At 40.7% G+C, this 18,857-nt stretch overlaps 1 protein-coding gene across 1 annotated transcript; it reads right to left on the bottom strand.

The window, feature by feature from the left end:
* Positions 1-162: 162 nt before the first annotated feature.
* Positions 163-17,895, bottom strand: THG1L (tRNA-histidine guanylyltransferase 1 like). Its single transcript, XM_003404627.4, has 6 exons — positions 17,661-17,895; positions 16,655-16,831; positions 14,935-15,104; positions 13,873-13,961; positions 12,571-12,678; positions 163-3,864 (listed from the first exon to the last, which is right to left on the bottom strand). Exons 1-6 carry the CDS (start codon positions 17,849-17,851, stop codon positions 3,703-3,705), a joined length of 897 nt encoding a protein of 298 aa, XP_003404675.1. The 5' UTR covers positions 17,852-17,895; the 3' UTR covers positions 163-3,702.
* Positions 17,896-18,857: the final 962 nt, after the last annotated feature.

Raw genomic sequence — 18,857 nt, 5'->3', positions numbered from 1 at the left:
CGCAGCCGCAGCTCAGGGGCGCACTGCGCCGGCGTGGCCGCCGGGGGGCAGCAGCTACCCGCGCTGGAGCTCGCGCGCCCCAGTGCACGGGCGACAGGTTAGCGGTGTCGACTGGTGCTTAATCTATTTTAATGCAGTGTTTCCCCCACCTATATAATTATCTCTTAGAGTACTTATTAATACTCCAGATTCTTTGTGAGTGAAGCCGTAGTGGGCGTTTTAACACGCTCCCTAGGTGATCCTGACGCGCTCCAGAACTGCACACTTATCTCTGGTTAGAGCTGGCTGGAAGCTGAGGGAAGAGGGCCATAAGTGTCCCATTCTGTTTTCACGCTGAGTATGATCTGGTTCCAGTGGGCAATTTGGGAGCAAATTATTTAGCCTCTCTGGCCCCTTCTCATCTGAAGCTTAAGTACTATAGAAACAGTCCTTAACTTTTAACATTGCCCTAAGGATTAAGATACTGCATACAGAGCACACAATAAACGCTCTGTGAATGTCAGCTAATATTGGTTAAGTGTACAAGGGAACTATGAAGGATGGGTGGATCTAGTCCTCCTTTTCTCATTTCCGTTGCAAAATGAAATTTGCACCAAGATGGGAGAGACTTTGGTACTAAAGAAAATTCATTATCACTCATTTCCTAATAAGCATTGCTAAAAAACTGGAGGAAATGAGGATCCAAGTCCTGGAGGGCAGAATGATGGAAGACTCACAAGACCTGGTCGTACCACTTGTTACTTTATAGCTCCGGTTCAGCAAAGCATTCTTTTTCTATATTAAAATGATAGGCTACTGTGCACTGAAGGCCTAGCTATTACCTCACCCAGCAGAGCTGAGACATTTCCAGTTGCCTGTGGGCCACATGATGGTTAAGAGCTCAGATGCTAACCAAAAGGTTGGCAGTTTGAATCCACCAGCATCTCCTTGGAAACCCTATTGGGCAGATCTACTCTGTCCTGTAGGGTCACTATGAGTTGGAATCGACTTGTTGGCAACAGGTTTGGGTTTTTTTGGATGGGCCACACAAACCACATTCATAACTCCCCCCACTGCTATCAACTAGTATTAAGGGTATACTGGTTGTTCCTGTATTTTAAAGGTTTCCTTTAACATCTGGAGGGGTCCTGCTGGTGTGGTGGTTAAGCGCCTGGCTGCTAAAGGTCAGCAGTTTGAACATACCAGCTGCTCTGTGGGAGAAAGATGTGGCAGTCTGCTTCTGTAAAGATTACAGCCTTGGAACCCCTATGGGACAGCTCTACTCTGTCCTACGGGGTTGCTATGAATCGGAATCGACTCAATGGCAATGGGTTTGGTTTGGGGTTTAAGATTTGGAAAAAAAGCCCAATAAAATACTATTCTCTACCTGAGAGGTCAAGTTGAAAATTAATCAACTGTGAAATACATAAGTGTCTGATAAAGGTTGGCAGTTTGAACCCAGCGAGAGTTGCCTCAGAAGGCCTGGTGATCTGCTTTTGAAAGGTCACAATAGTTGTGGGGTTGCCATGAGTCAGAGTTGGCTCATGGCAACTGGCTTAGTTTGGGTGAAATATACACTGGACTGAATACAACCTCCACCAAAGACAAAAACCACCCAGCAATGGCTTTTAAGTAACAGCGCTTCCAAGTAATATCGCTAAATAGTTAAGTTTGGTTATGGCAGGTTTATTAAACCCAGGATAGTCCTTCGTAGTTCAAAGCCTCCTGCCTGAACAAAGACCTCCAAGCTGCAGAACTGCCAGCAATTCAACAAATAAGCACTCACTCTCATGTCTTATGGCAAAATTGAGTATTGGTAATATCACACAGCACCCATGGAAAGCACAAAATTTCTTTGGGTGGATCTGTTTTGAAATTTGTACTTTAATGCCTACTTATTTACCTATACCTGTTTTAATTTGGTACAAATTACTTACTATTCCATTAAATTTACTTAACAGCTTCCCTATCTTATTGCCTCACGTGGCCTATCATAGGATACTGAGGGACCAGCTGCCCTAAGCGTGGTGTATCAATGACCATAGGCCTCTGGGGTTAAAAATCAGATTAACCAAACCCAAACCAAACCTGTTGCTGTCGAGTCAATTCTGACTCATTGCTGAACCCCGAATCTTCAATGGTAGTGTCCGGAATCAGCATTTAAACAAGTACTCTAAGTAATTTCTTTGCATCCAGAAGTTAATGAACCACTGCTCTGATGAAGGGATATATCCTGGTTTAAGCAAAGAAACATACACAAAAGTTAACAGTCAGTCACACACTGCATCTGTATGAGGCAAAGAAAAATCAGGCCAAGGGAGCTGAAACCTTTATTTTTTTTTCTTAAAGAGGGTTTAGCAATTACCAGACATGAGCCATATCTCCTATTCCTGTGGAGTGGGGAGGATGGGAAGGGAAAATGTCACTGACAGATGGGGCGTCAGTTAGTGAGAGATGAGGCCAGCCGTTACCCTTTCAAAAATGCATTTTCTTCTTGGCTCTCAATTCTCAATGTGAGACCAGGCACTGGGACTTGGGTTGTCTCTTAATTAATCCTTAATAGAGGCAAATGATTTTCTTCCTCTGAAATGAGGATGAGAGGAAATGAGAGTTCTCTCACCACCTATTCCCACTGCTTCCTCTCTTCAGAGGCCAACAGCCTGGCTGCAAGGCAATCACTGCTGCTGCTCTCTGCTGCTCTGCACCCATCTCCACTGGCCCAACAGCAGGAAGAACCATTATGACCACCTGTGACTCCAAGGGGAGTGTGGACCCCTCTGCTCTTGAAGTCAAATGTTATTTTTCTGATTATACAGAGGGTACTTGAAAATATTATTCAGTAAGTCCAGCATTCCCAATGGGAAGTCCAACCCACTGAAGCAGATTTTAAAACTGAAAAAACATAGTAGAAGAGAGCGGTATAACCAGTTCTCTTAAAACTCAGGGAATGTTCCTCCTTCCTCGTTCATTCATTCTCATACATGTTTTCTTTCTCTCACATATACACGTGGTTCTCTTTCTTCCTACAAAGACCTGGCCTTGGAAACAACGCCCCTGGCAACATCATGATGATGATGATCACCATCGTGCTGACAACACAGCCCCACAAAATCAAACCACTGGACATGTACAGAACAGCATCCAAACCACACTCATTTGTTTGGCCAAAGTCACCAACGTGGAGAGTTGCTCTGTGTGTATTTTCTCTGGAATTCCTGAACTCAGGGGCATCCTGCAAGCATCAGCCCATGTTTATCTCCAGGTCTGCCGAAGATGTGTACAAGCGGATGGGTGAGAAAGGTGAGATTTTCAAGGCCACTCAATTCTCTAGTTAAGAACAGAGTGGGCGAGAGTAAAGTTTTGGCTCATTTTTTATCACAGATGAAAAGAGTTGACAGGTTTTTAAGACTTATGGTACAACCTAAAAATGATTCATTCTGTGAAGCATAAAATAGTTCATGCTTTATAAAAATAGTAGCACAGTTTTTTAAAAATGCACTTCTACTGAAGGAAGCACGTTCCAACAGTGCACAAAAGGCGTTCTGCTTAGAGCAGAATAAGATGCGCTGCCCCCATCCATCCATTTCTTCCTGTTCCCCTCCCCAAAGTGAATCATGTCCCTCCCAGCACTCTCTCCTGGGTGGCAGGGATGCTAGGGCCACCTGAGGCAAGGAGACTTGGGGGCTTGCAGGATTAGGCACAGCAGGATTGAAAAGCACAGGGTTAGCTGTCTTCATCAAGGATCTCTGGATGTTCCTTCCAGAAAGCATCCCCAATAATATCGCAGTGAAAGGGCACTGGCTTGGTCCTGGTTCGGGTCACTGCCATCTTTTGTCCTCCCGTTTCTGCTGGCACCTTAGCTTCTTTCGTCATGACTTCATCCACCTACAGATAAAAGTTGAAATATGGACTTGTTAACTGGTGGGTGGGTTTGGGAGAAAGGGGGGAGGTGTGGGGAAAGTTCACTTTTTTTACTTTATATACTTGATATATACATATATTTTTAAAAAATGTAAAGAAATTCACACACGTTGTTACATACACACATCTTAACATGGATGAATTTCTTTACAATTTTAAGATACTTTTACAAGGTTATGTTGCTATACTCTGAAAGGAGGCCTTATGAACAAAGGAGGGATTCCGTGATCCTCGTTAGCAATAACTACAGAATTAAAGATATTTCTCCTCTTCCATCTGCATTAAGAAGCCTCCAAGTCTGTGCCAAAGAATAAATGTGTTCTGAAAATACTAATAATCAAGAGCTGAAGTAGCTAGTGGAATGAATAACTCACAAGGCACCCCTTAATACTGGAAAACATTCAATTAGAAAAAAAACTATTCTACATAGAAGAAAATAAACTTAGAGAAATCATAATGCCCAAGAGCTGGTACAGAGAGGAAATATTGGTAGACTGAAAGATTTAGGTAAACGTAGACTTACTACAGAATATTAAAGTATGGATGTCTGAGGAAGCTCATGAACCTTCTGAAAGACACAAAATCCTTATATATAACATTTCTGGGTACCTCAGGCAGATAAATTCATGGGATGGAAGGTGTTTTAAATGTTCTATCAATGGAAAACTCATATCTTCACTGTACCTTTTTAAACAGGTTCTGTTTGATCTGGGGAGTGCTATGACACAGAAACATTAAGTGCACTAATTCTAAAATTCTGTGATTCTACTTAAAAAAAGGGGAGAGGAGGGCGGGGCCAAGATGGCGGAATAGCCAGACACCTCCGGCGATCCCTCTTACAACACAGACCCCAAAAAAAACAAGTAAAACGATTATATTTATGACAAGCTAGGAGCCCTGAACATCAAAGGCAAAGTTAGAAAACAGACTGAGTAGCAGGGGGAGAGAGAGACGATTCAGAAGTGGAGAGGAGTTGCTGGACCTGAATCGCCGGGATCCCTCAGGCACCATTCCCGGGAGTGGCTGTGAAGGATTGGTGGTAGTGTTCGGCCACAGTTTCCTCAGGGAGAAGCAGCCAGCTGCACAGCCTACTCACACCTCTGGAACCAGAGAAGAATGGTGCGCTCGGCAAAAGCTAAGTACTTGCGTATATTTTACTGTGCCCCATACCCCCAAGCCGGCTCCAGCAGCTGTTGATTTCCCTGGGCCTGAGATAGGGCCTGTTGAGTGCCTGGAGCCATTCTCCCGGCCGTGGAGAAGGAATAAATTCGCAATTGGAGGAAAAGCTAATTTGCCAGCTCAACTAACCTGGGGAGCCCCGGACAGAAGCAGATCCTGTCCAGGCATAAATAGTCCGTGGACTTTGAGTACCTTTACCCTTTTCACAGACCTGTGTGGGCCTATTTCATGAGAATAGGCCCTTGTTGGCAGACTGCAACTGTTTCAGCTGTGCGATGGAAAGGTGGGTGTTTGAGGTTTGACACCACTTGGCCTATTAAACAGGGTCCTCACCTACCCACATCAGGGGCCTAAGGATTAGTGGCTCCACTCAGGTTACCCAGCCACCCATGACAGGGCTCCAAGGATAACTGGTACCTCCCAGTCTTTACAACCAAAAGCACTGGGTGCCCATGGTCTATCTGCAGAAACTGCCCACCATCTGTGCACTCTAAGGAGAGGGATACGCTTTCCTCAGAGTCACCTGGGGGACAATTCTCAGCCCCCTGCCTTGTTCTGAGGGTGACCCCCTGCTTCAATCAGATACCGGTACCTACACCAATCACCCCCGCCCTCCTAAGACTGTAGGACAAAGCCTGTACCGCACATTTCATGACCAGCTACCTGGAAACCTAAGCTGATTCCATAAAAGAAAAGTGAATGGACTTCTAGACTGACATACCTGATAACAGCTCTAACCATATGGTGACAGGACATCAGAGTTTCAAAGGCAAGAATAATCAAGCTAGCTTACTCAAGCAACCCATTTGGGCATATCAAAACAAAACAAAGCAAGAAGCTAGGATACAGTAAACAAACAAATTAAACTAATACAAAACTTACAGATGGCTCGGAGACAACAGTCAATATCAAATCACATAAAGAAACAGACCATGATCGCTTCAACAAACTCTCAGAATAAAGAATCAAGGGATCTTGTAGATGAAAGTGCCATCCTGGAATTATCAGATACAGAATACAAAACATTAAAAAACAATCCTTCAAGACATCAGGAAGGAGATCTGGCAATATGCAGAACAAGCCAAGGAACACACAGACATAACAGTTGAAGAAGTTAAAAAGATTATTCAAGAACATAATGAAAAATGTAATAAGCTGCAAGAATCCATAGAGACAGCAATCACAAATTCAGAAGATTAACCATACAATTACAGAATTAGACAATTCCATAGAAAGTCAGAGGAGCAGAACTGAGCAAGTGGAAGGCAGAATTGGTGAGCCTGAAAATAAAGCACTTGGCGCCAATTTATTTGAAGAAAAATCAGATAAAAGAATTAAAAAAAATGAACCTTAAGAATCATGTGGGACTCTATCAAGAGAAATAACCTACGAGTGATTGGAGTACCAGAAGAGGCAGGGAGAACAGAAAATACAGAGAGAATTGTTGAGGATTTGTTGGCAGAAAACTTCCCTAATATCATGAAAGATGAGAAGATGTCTATCCAAGATGCTAATTGAACTCCGCATAAGGTAGATTTTAAATAAAGTCACCAAGTAATATTATCATCAAACCTGCCAAAACCAAAGACAAAGAGAGAATTTTAAGAGCAACTGCGGATAAATGAAAAGTCACCTACAAAGAAGAATCAATAACAATAAGCTCGTTCTACTCGGCAGAAACCATGCAGGTAAGGAGGCAATGGGATGACTTATATAAACCATTAAAGGAAAAAAGTTACCAGCCAAAAATCATATATCCAGCAAAATTGTCTCTCAAATATGAAAGCAAAATTAAGACATTTCCAGATAAACGAAAGTTCAGAGAATTTGTAAACACCAAACCAAAACTGCAAGAAATACTAAAGGGAGTTCTTTGGTTAGAAAAACAATAATACCAGGTATCAAGCCAAGACTAGAGCACTACAGAGCACTCAGAGGTCAACCCAGTCAGGGAAATCATAAAAATAAATCAGGAAAAAAAAATGTTCAAAACAGGGAAACAGTGATGTATTATGTAAAAGAAGACAACATTAAAACAAGAAAGAGGGACTAAGAAATGTAGTCATAGATCTTTCAAATGGAGAGGAAGACAAGGCGATATAAAGAAATAAAAGTTAGGTTTAAACTTAGAAAAATAGGGGTAAATATTAAGGTAACCACAAAGGAGATTAACTATCCTACTGATCAAAATAAAACAAAAGAAAAAAATAGAGACTCAGCAGAAACAAATTAAAAAACAACAAATAAGAAGAAAACACAATATATAAAAATAATCTACTCAGCACAAAAAATTAAGTAGGAAAAGAAACTGTAAACAACACACAAAAAAAGATATCAAAATGACTGCGCTAAACTCATACTTATCCATAATTACGCTGAATGTAAATGGACTAAATGCACTAATAAAGATACAAAGTGTGGCAGATTGGATAAAAAAACACGATCCATCTACATGCTGCCTACAAGATACACACCTTAGAGACACAAATGAACTAAAACTCAAAGAATGGAAAAAAATATATCAAGCAAACAACAAAAAACAGCAGGAGTGGCAATATTAATTTCTGACAAAATGGACTTTAAAGTTAAATCCACCACAAAGGATAAGGAAAGACAGTATATAATGATTAAAGGGACAATATACCAGGAGGATATAGCCATGTTAAATACTTATGCACCCAATGACAGGGCTGCAAGATACATAAACTAAAAACTAAACTTTAACAGCACTGAAAAGTGAGATAGACAGCTCCACAATTATAGCAGGAGACTTCAACACACCACTTTTGGTGAAGGACAGGACATCCAGAAAGAAGCTCAATAAAGACACGGAAGATCTAAATGCCACAATCAACCAACTTGACCTTACAGAAATAGAACACTCCACCCAACAGCAACCAAGTATACTTTCTCTTCTAGTGCACGTGAAACATTCTCTAGAATAGACCACATATTAGGTCATAAAGCAAGCCTTAGCAGAATCCAAAACATTGAAATATTACAAACCATCTTCTCTGACCATAGGGCCATGAAAGTGGAAATCAATACCAGGAAAAGCAGGGAAAAGAAATCAAACGCTTGGAAACTGAACAATACCCTACTCAAAAAAGACTGGATTATAGAAGACATTAAGGATGGAATAAAGAAATTCACAGAATCCAATGAAAATGAGAACACTTCCTATCAGAACCTTTGGGACACAGTGAAAGCAGTGCTCAGGGATCAATTTATATCAATAAATGCACACATCCAAAAAGAAGAAAGGGCCAAAATCAAAGAATTCTCCCTACAACTTGAACAAATACAAAGAGAGCAACAAAAGAAACCCTCAGGCACCAGAATAAAGCAAATAATAAAAAAAATTAGAGCAGAATTAAATGAAATAGAAAACAGAAAAACAATTGAAAGAATTAACAAGACCAAAAGCTGGTTTTTTGAAAAAATTCACAAAATTGATAAACCACTGGCCAAACTCACAAAAGAAAAACAGGAGAGGAAGCAAATAACCCAAATAAGAAATGAGATGGGTGATATTACAACAGACTACGAAAAATTGTACTCTAACAAATTTGAAAGCCTAGGAGAAATGGATGAATTCTTAGAAACACACTACCTACCTATACTAACACAAACAGAGACAGAACAATGAAATAGACCCATAAAAAAAAGAAGAGACTGAAAAGGTAATCGAAAAACTCCCAACAACAACAACAAAAAACCCTGGCCCAGACAGCTTCACTGGAGAGTTCTACCAAACCTTCAGAGAAGAGTTAACACCACCACTCCTAGAGGTATTTCTGAGCATAGAAAAGGACGGAATACTCCCAAACTCATTCTCTGAAGCCAGCATATCCCTGATAGCAAAACCAGGTAAAGACATCACAAAAAAAGAAAATTACAGACCTATACCCCTCATGAACTTAGATGCAAAAATCCTCAACAAAATTCTAGCCAATAGAATTCAATAACATATCAAAAAAAATAATTCACCATGACTAAGTGGGATTCATACCAGGTATGCAGGGATGATTCAACATTAAAAAAACAATTAACATAATCCCTCATATAAATAAAACAAAAAGACAAGAATCCCATGGTTTTTATCAATTGACGCAGAAAAAGTATTTGACAAAGTTCTTCACCCATTCATGATTAAAAAAAAAAAAACTTTTGGCAAAATAGGAATAGAAGGAAAATTCCTCAACATAATAAAGGACATTTATACAAAGCCAACAGCCAACATCACTGTAAATGGAGAGAGCCTGAAAGCATTCCCCCTGGGATCGGGAACAGACAAGGATTACCATTCTTATTCAACATTGTGCTGGAGGTCCTAGCCAGAGCAATTAGGCTAGAGAAAGAAATAAAGGGCATCCAGATTGGTAAGGAAGAAATAAAAGTATCTCTATTTGCAGAGGACACGATCTTATACACAGAAAACCCTAAAGAATCCTCAAGAAAACTACTGAAACTAATAGAACAGTTCAGCAGATTATCAGGATACAAGATAAACATACAAAAATCAGTTGGATTCCTCTACCCCAACAAAAAGAACATCCAAGAGGAAATCACCAAATCAATACCATTTACAGTAGCCCCTAAGAAAATAAAATACTTAGGAATAAATCTTGCCAGAGATGTAAAAGACCTATACGAAGAAAACTACAAGACACTGCTGCAAGAAACCAAAAGAGACCTACATAAGTGGAAAAACATACCTTACTCATGGATAGGAAGACTTATCATTGTAAAAATGTCTATTCTACCAAAAGCCATGTATAGATACAATGCAATTCCAATCCAAATTCCAAAGACATTTTTTAAAGAGATGGAGAAATAAATCACCAACTTCATATGGCAAGGAAACAGGCCCCGCATACGTAAAGCATTACTGAAAAAGAAGAACAAAGTGGGAGGCCTCACTCTACCTGATTTTAGAACCTATTATACTGCCACAGTAGTCACAACCTGGTACTGGTACAACAACAGATACACAGACCAATGGAACAGGATTGAGAATCCAGACATAAATTCATCCACATATGGGCAGTTGATATTTGACAAAGACCCAAAGCCAGTTAAACGGGGAAAAGACAGTCTTTTAACTAATCGTGCTGGCGTAACTGGATATCCATCTGCAAAAATATGAAACAAGACCCATACCTCACACCATGCACAAAAACTAACTCAAAATGGATCAAAGACATAAATATAAAATCTAAAGCAATAAAGATCAAGGAGAAAAAATAGGGACAACGCTAGGAGCCCTAATATATGGCATAAACAGTATACAAAACATTACTAACAACGAAGAAGAGAAACTAGATAACTAGGAGCTCCTAAAAATCAAATACCTATGCTCATCCAAGGAAACCCTGGTGGCATAGTGGTTAAGAGCTACGGCTGTTAACCAAAAGGTCAGCAGTTCGAACCTGCCAGGTGCTCCGTGGAAACTCTATCGGGCAGTTCTACTTTGTCCTATAGGGTCGCTAAGAGTTGGAATCGACTCGACAGCAGTGGGTTTGGTGTTTCGGTTTTATGCTCATCCAAAGACTTCACCAAAAGAGTAAAAAGATTACCTACAGACTGGGAAAAAGTTTTTAGCTATGACATTTCCAAACAGCATCTGATCTCTAAAATCTACATGATACTGCAAAAACTCAACCACAAAAAGATAAATAACCTAATTAAAAAATGGGCAAAAGATACAAACAGGCACTTCACTAGAGAAGACATTCAGTCAGTGAAAAGATAAATGAGGAAATGCTCACGATCGTTAGCCATTAGAGAGGCAGATCAAAACTACAATGAGATTCCAACTCACTCCAGCAAGGCTGGCATTGATCCAAAAAACACAAAATAATAAATGTTGGAGAGGTTGTGGAGGGACAGGAACACTTATACACTGCTGGCGAGAATGTAAAATGGTACATCCACTTTAGAAATCGATTTGGCACTTCCTTTAAAAAGCTAGAAATAAAACTACCCCACGATCAGCAATCCTACTTCTTGGAATATATCCTAGAGAAATAAGAGCCTTTACACGAACAGATATATGCATACCCACGTTCACCGCCGCACTGTTTATAACAGCAAAAAGATGGAAGCAACCAAGGTGCTCATCAACAGATGAATGGATAAATAAATTATGGTATATTCACACAATGGAATATTAGGCATCGATAAAGAACAATGATGAATCCATGAAACATTTCATAACATGGAGGAATCTGGAAGGCATCATGCTGAGTGAAATTAGTCAGTTGCAAAAGGACAAATATTGTATAAGATCACTGTTCTAAGAACTCAAGAAAATATTCTTTGATGGTTTTGAGAGGGGAGGGAAGGAGGGAGAGGGGTTTTCACTAATTAGATGTAGATAAGAACTATTTTAGGTGAAGGGAAAGAAAACACACAATATAGCAGAGATCAGCACAACTGGATTAAACCAAAAGCAGTCTCCTGAATAAACTGAATGCTTTGAAGGCCAGAGTAGCAGGGGCGGGGCTTCAGGGACCATGGTTTCAGGGGACATCTAAGTCCACTGGCATAATAAAATCTATTAAGATAACACCCTGCATATCACTTTGGAGAGTAGTGTCTGGGGTCTTAAACCCTAGCAAGCGGCCATCTAAGATTCATCAACTGGACTCAACCCACCTGGAGAATGAGGAACACCAAAGACACAAAGTAATTATGAGTCCAAGAGACAGAAAGGACCACATAAACCAGAGACTCCATCAGCCTGAGACCAGAAGTAGATGGTGTCTGGCTATAACTGATGAATGCCCTGACAGGGAACACAACAGAGAACCCCTGAGGGAGCAGGAGAGCAGTGGGATGCAGACCCCAAATTCTCATTAAAAGACTAGATTTAATGGTCTGACTGAGACTAGGATCCCTGTGGTCATGGCCCCCAGACCTTCTGTTAGCCCCAGACAGGAACCATTCCCAAAGCCAACTCTTCAGACAGGGATTGGACTGGACAATGGGACAGAAAATGATACTGGTGAAGAGTTTCTTGGATCAAGTAGACACATCAGACTATGTTGGCATCTCCTGTCTGGAGGGGAGATGGGAGGGCGGAGGGGCTCAGAAGCTGGCCGAATGGACATGAAAAGGGACAGTGGAGGGAAGGAGTGTGCTGTCTCATTAGGAGGAGAGTAATTAGGAGTATACAGCAAGGCGTGTATAAATTTTTCTATGGCAGACTGACTTGATCTGTAAACTTTCACTTGCACAATTAAAAAAAAAAGATATAAAGTCAACTTAAAAAAAAAAAAAGGTGGGGGGGGTGATTCCATATCCCTAAGTTCATATTGACTGACAAAATAAGCATCCAAAATAAAAATCTAAACCACCTCTTTTGGAAAAGACCTGTTAGCAACTGGGGTCATATGAGCATAGAGGTAGCAGGCAAGAGCTGGTCGGGGATGGCCCAGGTTCTCTTCTTTCCTGACCTCCGTGTTTCTTTGAATGTAACAGCATTACCTTCTGCCAGATCAGCACAGTCCCTTTCCTGTACATCAGGGGCTCATTATTGTAGTTGATGTTGAATTCAGAAAATAAAATCTCATTCTTGTCTGCTGCAAGAGTTCCCTGAGGAAATAAAACAGGTGTAAAAAGCTTTGCATCTTCGCTCTCTCACCTATGCATTCCACCCTCTATCTAAGCTTTCACAACCAAATCAAGAAATGGAAGTTTTATCAAATATCTTATGGGTAATAATACATTTTTATTTTAAGACCAGTTCAAATCTTAAATAAGTTAAATCTTATTAAGATATCTAAATTAATAAAATTCTCCTTGACAGCAAACAACTGGTTTCATAAGTCAAGAATGCGATGGGGTAGGAGGAACGAAAAATAATTGAGTACCTAAAGTACTAGGTACTTCATGTATGTTTTGTTATTTGATCCTCACAACTACCTCCATTTTAGAGATGAGAAGACCAAAACTTAGAAAAATTGCCTAAGGTTGTTCTTATTCTTCCAGTAAGAAGAATCAAAATCTGAACTCAATTCTTCCAAAGCCTGGATATATCTACCTGTATTCCTATTTTTGCTATATATAAATCTTCATCATTAACATTATTAGTAAAGACAGCTATTTACGGAGTAGTTATAACGAGCCAGGCATTGTATCAGGAGCTGCTGCAACACATTATCTCATTTCAGAATTACAGTCATCTTATGAATGGCAATGTTATCTCATAATCAAAGCCAGGATGTATTATGCACTTACAATGTGCTTTATACATTTCACATGCATCATGCTATTCTCAGCATAAACCAATTAGGTAGGAATACTATTTTCCACATTTTATCTATAAAAAAACTGAGATAGAGAAAATAAAAGCATACAGAAGCATAATCTGAATATAGTTATTTGACCTCAGAGCCTGAACTCTTAGCCAAATATAGGGTCATAAATTCAAAACACAGGTGCCCCACAGGTAACGGCAACAAGTGAAAAGACCTGGTGGGGGCCGATACTAAAAGGGCACATGCTCCGTCTAAAGACGGCAGTTAATATACAACTCCAGCCAAGTGTTACCATGTGGCAATGCAGAGCCCGTGTCATTAATTCCATTTTTCAGCTGAGGAAACAGGCTCAGGCAGAATTAACTCACCCAGGGTTACAGAGCAAGCAAGCAGCAGGGCTGCTACCAGTATGATTTGTGTATCTTTTCAAAGCACAGCTGTCAAGAGCTAGACGAGAATGCACAATGATATGAGAGAGCCTACTGAAAACTGTCCCCAGCTAAGCATTAAGGCAGCAAGATCTTTATACCTGTAATCTCTTTTGGGCTTGCACTGGTGTTAGTCCAGACTGTTGTATAAGTGCCCAGAAAACTGTATTATAAAGATTATTGATGTGACCTGTGGAAAGAACAATTTAAATAGTACTGTTTATATACCCAGAATCTTTACTCAATACCAACACTTCAAAGAATACCAGAGTCCTGCCCCTCTCTTCTTTAAGAAGAGATCTCAGAGACATTTAGTGACTTACCAAAAGTCATACAAAAGGAAAATGGGCGGAAGGGTCAAGCAGAAAAAAAAAAAAAAAAAAACTTGCTTCCTTTCAACAGTTTTATTACGTCACTTCAGGTATGCTGGTGACGTAGTGGTTAAAAGCTATGGCTGCTAACCAAAAGGTCAGCAGTTCGAATCCACCAGGTGCTCCTTCGAAACTCTATGGAGGTCGTTCTACTCTGTCATATAGGGTTGCTGTGAGTAGCAATTGACTTGATGGCAATGGGTTTGTTTTTTTTTTTTCCAGGTATGCTTTACACAAATCTGTTAACTTGTGTGTTAAGCTTAGGAATACTATCAAAGTTATTTGATTTACGTTATCGCAATCTCTTTTCCAGTTCTTCTGGAAAAATCAAAACACATCAAACAAGCAGAAGTCTCACAAACATTTCATCACAGTTATGTAAGGCAGGGGTCACAACTCAAATACCTACTGAGGCCAGCAAGAACAGAAATGTGTGAGGTGCAGTGGATGACTCCAGGGGGACAATAGGGAGTGGCAGAGGCTGTGGCACAAGGGCGTGTGTGTTTTGTGTCTGTGTGGAGGAGTGGGGCGGTCAGGCAGCCACTGAACAGGCTCCCCGTTCACCAATAAGTGGGAAAATGGATCCAGTGCTGCCAAATCTTGATTTTCAAAAAGAGGGAAAAAAGGTTGAAAAAAGAAAGTCCCAATTTTTCAAATATTTTTAACTAAAAAAATGTTTTAAATACTGTGCTCCAAACAAAATACACCTTTGGGCCAAACTTGTGCCAGATCACTACCTCCACTGTATGGAACTGGCGGTTTAACTACATCCATTTATTTGCTGCTACTTACAATCTGCTTGCCGCCAGCTGAGGTAGTCCTTTAAGGTCTGGTTGGTAGGATACACCACAACTCTTCCATCAAAGCCCGGGGGATACAGAAGAGGCTGGTCCTCAAAGTAATCCCGCCAATAAAACACATAGCTGGAGGCGAACTGGGAGGCCACATGAGTCATGAACTTACTTGCAAATATAAGGCACATTAGGTGGAGCAAGAAAAGAGAAAATACATAACATTAATTCAACACCATGATAAGGCCCATGGATGCAACAGAGAGATTACACAAACTGCCCAGCAGGCCAAGAGATAAAATGCATTTAGCCAAGAAAAAACATTTTAATGTTTCAGTCATATATTTTAAATGCAGCCTGCTTCCACTTCCAGTTCTACAAAAATTTACTAATACTGAATTTTTCTCTGTAGGATGTGATGTGAATTTATAGTTCAAGAGAAGTTTTTTCAGTATTGGAAGGAAGAGAATCATTGTTTTACAAGTATACCAATTCATTGTACAATTTGTTTCCTCTGAGTTTCTAAATATTGCAAAATAAAATATCAGATTTGTGTATTTTGTAATGATATACTCCTTAATTAAAAGTTTAAGCAAAACCAAAATGTTCTTCAATAGGTGGACGGATAAACAAGTTGTAGTACATCTATACACAAAAACAAAACCCACTGCCACTGAGTCGATTCCAACTCATAGGAACCATACAGGACAGAGCAGAACTGCCCCATATGGTTTCCTAGGGTGCAATCTTTATGGAAGCAGACTGCCACATTTTTCTCCTGCGGAGCAGCTGGTGGGTTCAAACTCCAGCCTTTCAGCTAGCAGCCAATGGCTTAACCACTGCACCATCAGGGCTCCGACGTATATCTATACAATGGAGTTTTATTCGCAAATAAATAGAAATGAGCTATCAAGCCACAAAAAGTCATGGAGGAACCTTTAACGGATATCGCTAAGTGAAAGAAGCTATATAGTGTATGGTTTTAACTCTATGACATTCTGGAAAATGCAAAACTATAGATAGTGAAAAGATCACTGGTTGCCAGGGGCAAGGAGAAGGGGGAGAAGGATGAATAGGTAGAGCACAGGGTATTTTTAGGGAGTGAAACTATTCTTTATGATACAGGAATGGTGGACACATGACATTAAGCATTTGTCAAGATCCACAGGATAGTACAACACAAACAGTGAACCCATATAAAAAAAATGAACTTCAGTTAATAATAATGTATCAATCATAACAAATATACCACAAAAATACAAGATCTTAACAGAAGAAATAATGTGCAAGAGATGGGGGGTTATACGGGAACTTTCCACTTAACTGTACAATTTTTCTGTAAACCCAAAACTGCTCTAAATAAAAAATCTATTAAAAATAAGTTTAAACAACACTGCAATGCATGTAGAGTTATACTGACTAAAACCAACCGATTATTAAAAGCACATTCATGTGCTCTGTTTCTACTCTTAACATTCAATACCAGATCTGTTTAGAAGCTAAGTTGATGTCTAGAAGCTAAAAATCAGATAAAAAGGCATTCTGAATGCTCAGATATCAGAGAAAGTATAACAGTCTAAATGGGAAATATACATACACTTGGCAGTTGTAAATACCGCAGACACTATCTGTATTCTGTAAGCCTGCAATTAAGATAGGCAGAAAACCAGATGCTAGTTGAAATATTCTGAAGAAAGGAGCTAGGCCATGGAGAGGATTACCTGGCTCTTCTTTTAAACCAGTTACTCTTCCGCTTGAACACAAAGCTGTACTCATCACTCTGTCCGTATGAAATCACAATATCCTCTAGTTCTTTCATTACAGTCTGGGCACATTTAGTCATCAGGTGGAGGGCACGGCTGTCATTAGGTTTTTCAAAGTTGTGCTTCTCAGAGAACCTTCGCAGGGGAAAAAGAGGACGGGAAATGGCATGGATGGAAGAAATCCCATCATTAACAACACAGATCACAAAGGCTGTAAGATAATAGTACTGGGAACCCAAACATTCTATTAACCATAGCTCATTCATTTCCACAAGAACTGGTTTTTTTCTTGCCCAGATCTAGTGGGGGGGGGGGGGAGATAAAAAGGACAAAACTGCTAAGCCTTAATTCCCTTTTCTGTGAAATAGGGATAATGAGTTATTTACCTCATTGGGTTGTCCTGAATATTAGTGGAAAATAGCAAATGTAATTGTGCCCAGCTCCTAATAAGTGCTCAATAAGTGTTAATCATAATAATCATTATCATTAAACAGTACTTTTTTCTTTAACTAAATTCCCATCTTTCTTCTACATTTCTCCTTTTTTTTTCTTTTCCCTCTGAATCCTGTCCATATGGCCTGTTACTGATAAAGGGATAAGCACGTACTAAAAAGTGCTGTCCACAAACAGCTTTCAAAAATATCCGACAAAACAGCTCAGCGACTGAATAGTGCCCCTGTAATGGACTTTTTCCACCAGGTCCTGGCTAACAGGTCTCTAACCCCTGAGCCCGGGCACACCAAGCCAGTTCCACACGAGGGGCACACCATCATCCTCCATTTAACTACCCTGGCCAGCCCGCGACCATGCACTGCCGTCGCCTGCACTCAGTGACGCGCAACGCCGCGCGTTCATTGGCTGTCCCGTTACCCCGGTATTGGTGGGCCAAGCGCTGCGACAGTATGTGGCGAGGCGCCAGAAAGCGCTAACGCGCGCCATTCGGCACAGGGCCGGTCTTACTCACCGGTGGAAATTCCTGCCATCCAGTCGCACTACTACCCAGCAGTGGGCCAGGCAGGTGTCGTCGGCCTCGAAGTCCCGCACGTATTCGAACTTGCTCTTTGCCATGGTCACGCCCAAACTCAGACACCGTCTCAGAATGACGGAACTGATGGCCAGGCAATCCCGAAACTTCACATTACAGGAGGCCCACATTCCCCGCCGCGGAAGTGGAATGAACAGCTCCGCCCCGGAAGTTATTTCTCCTGGTGGCCGCTCTAGGCACGGAGGAGGTCGGCCTCACTCGCCTCTCCTTATATTCCTGTATCCGCTGGAGAAGGAAGAGAAGTTTCTTTTCTTTGTACTACCGACGCTTGCTCACCTTTTCCTTCCGACCCGCAATAAACCACTCTCTCGAAGCTTTAAAAAAAAGATTCTGTCTACCTTGAAAGGATTTAGTTGTGACTTGTTTTCTTTCTAAATGTTGTTGTTAGTTGTCAGAGTGGATTCTGGCTCAAGGAGACTCCTCGTGTGCGGACAGAACAGCTCCATAGGGTTTTCAAGGATGGGACGTTTCAGAAACAGGCCTTACTTCTGAGGCGCTTCTGGATGGCTTTAAACCACCAACTTTTTGGTTAGTCGTCCAGCGCTTAACCATGTGCACATGCACTGCAGAAAATGTGGACTATCCTGAAAAATACAAGAAAATTAACACTTCATAACCACCCCCCACCCCCCACCAAAGTATGGTGGTAGGTTCCTTCCAGTCTCTTTTACGTATATGTATGTTTACGCAGTGAACACACAAAACTGGAGTCATACACATATACAATTTTTGTGTTTTTCCATTTAGTCTGAGTATTTTTCAGTGTCATTAAATATCCCAAAGCAAGACTTTTAAAAGAAAAACTGATTTAACTACTCGAAACCCATCTGGCAATCTGTTCCCTGCTCCCTACAGATTTAAGCCTGGGAAACCCTACAGCGCAGTTCTACTTTGTCCTATAAGGTCGCTATGAGTCAGAATTGACTTGAGGGCAACAGGTTTGGTTTTTGATTCCAACATGTATCAATACCAGTACTCATGGCAACTCCATGTGTGCCAAACCATAACTGTGCTCCATAGATTTTCAATGGCTCGTTTTCAGAAGCAGATCTCCAGGCCATTCTTCCTAGGTGCCTCTGGGTGGCCTTGAGCTTCCAACCTTCTGATGTACTAAAT

The sequence above is a fragment of the Loxodonta africana genome, chromosome 2, assembly GCF_030014295.1.
Source record: "Loxodonta africana isolate mLoxAfr1 chromosome 2, mLoxAfr1.hap2, whole genome shotgun sequence".
NCBI classification, from domain to species: Eukaryota; Metazoa; Chordata; class Mammalia; order Proboscidea; family Elephantidae; genus Loxodonta; species Loxodonta africana.
The sequence above is the reverse complement of the archived record's forward strand: the minus strand, read 5'-3'. Positions and strand labels throughout refer to the sequence as shown.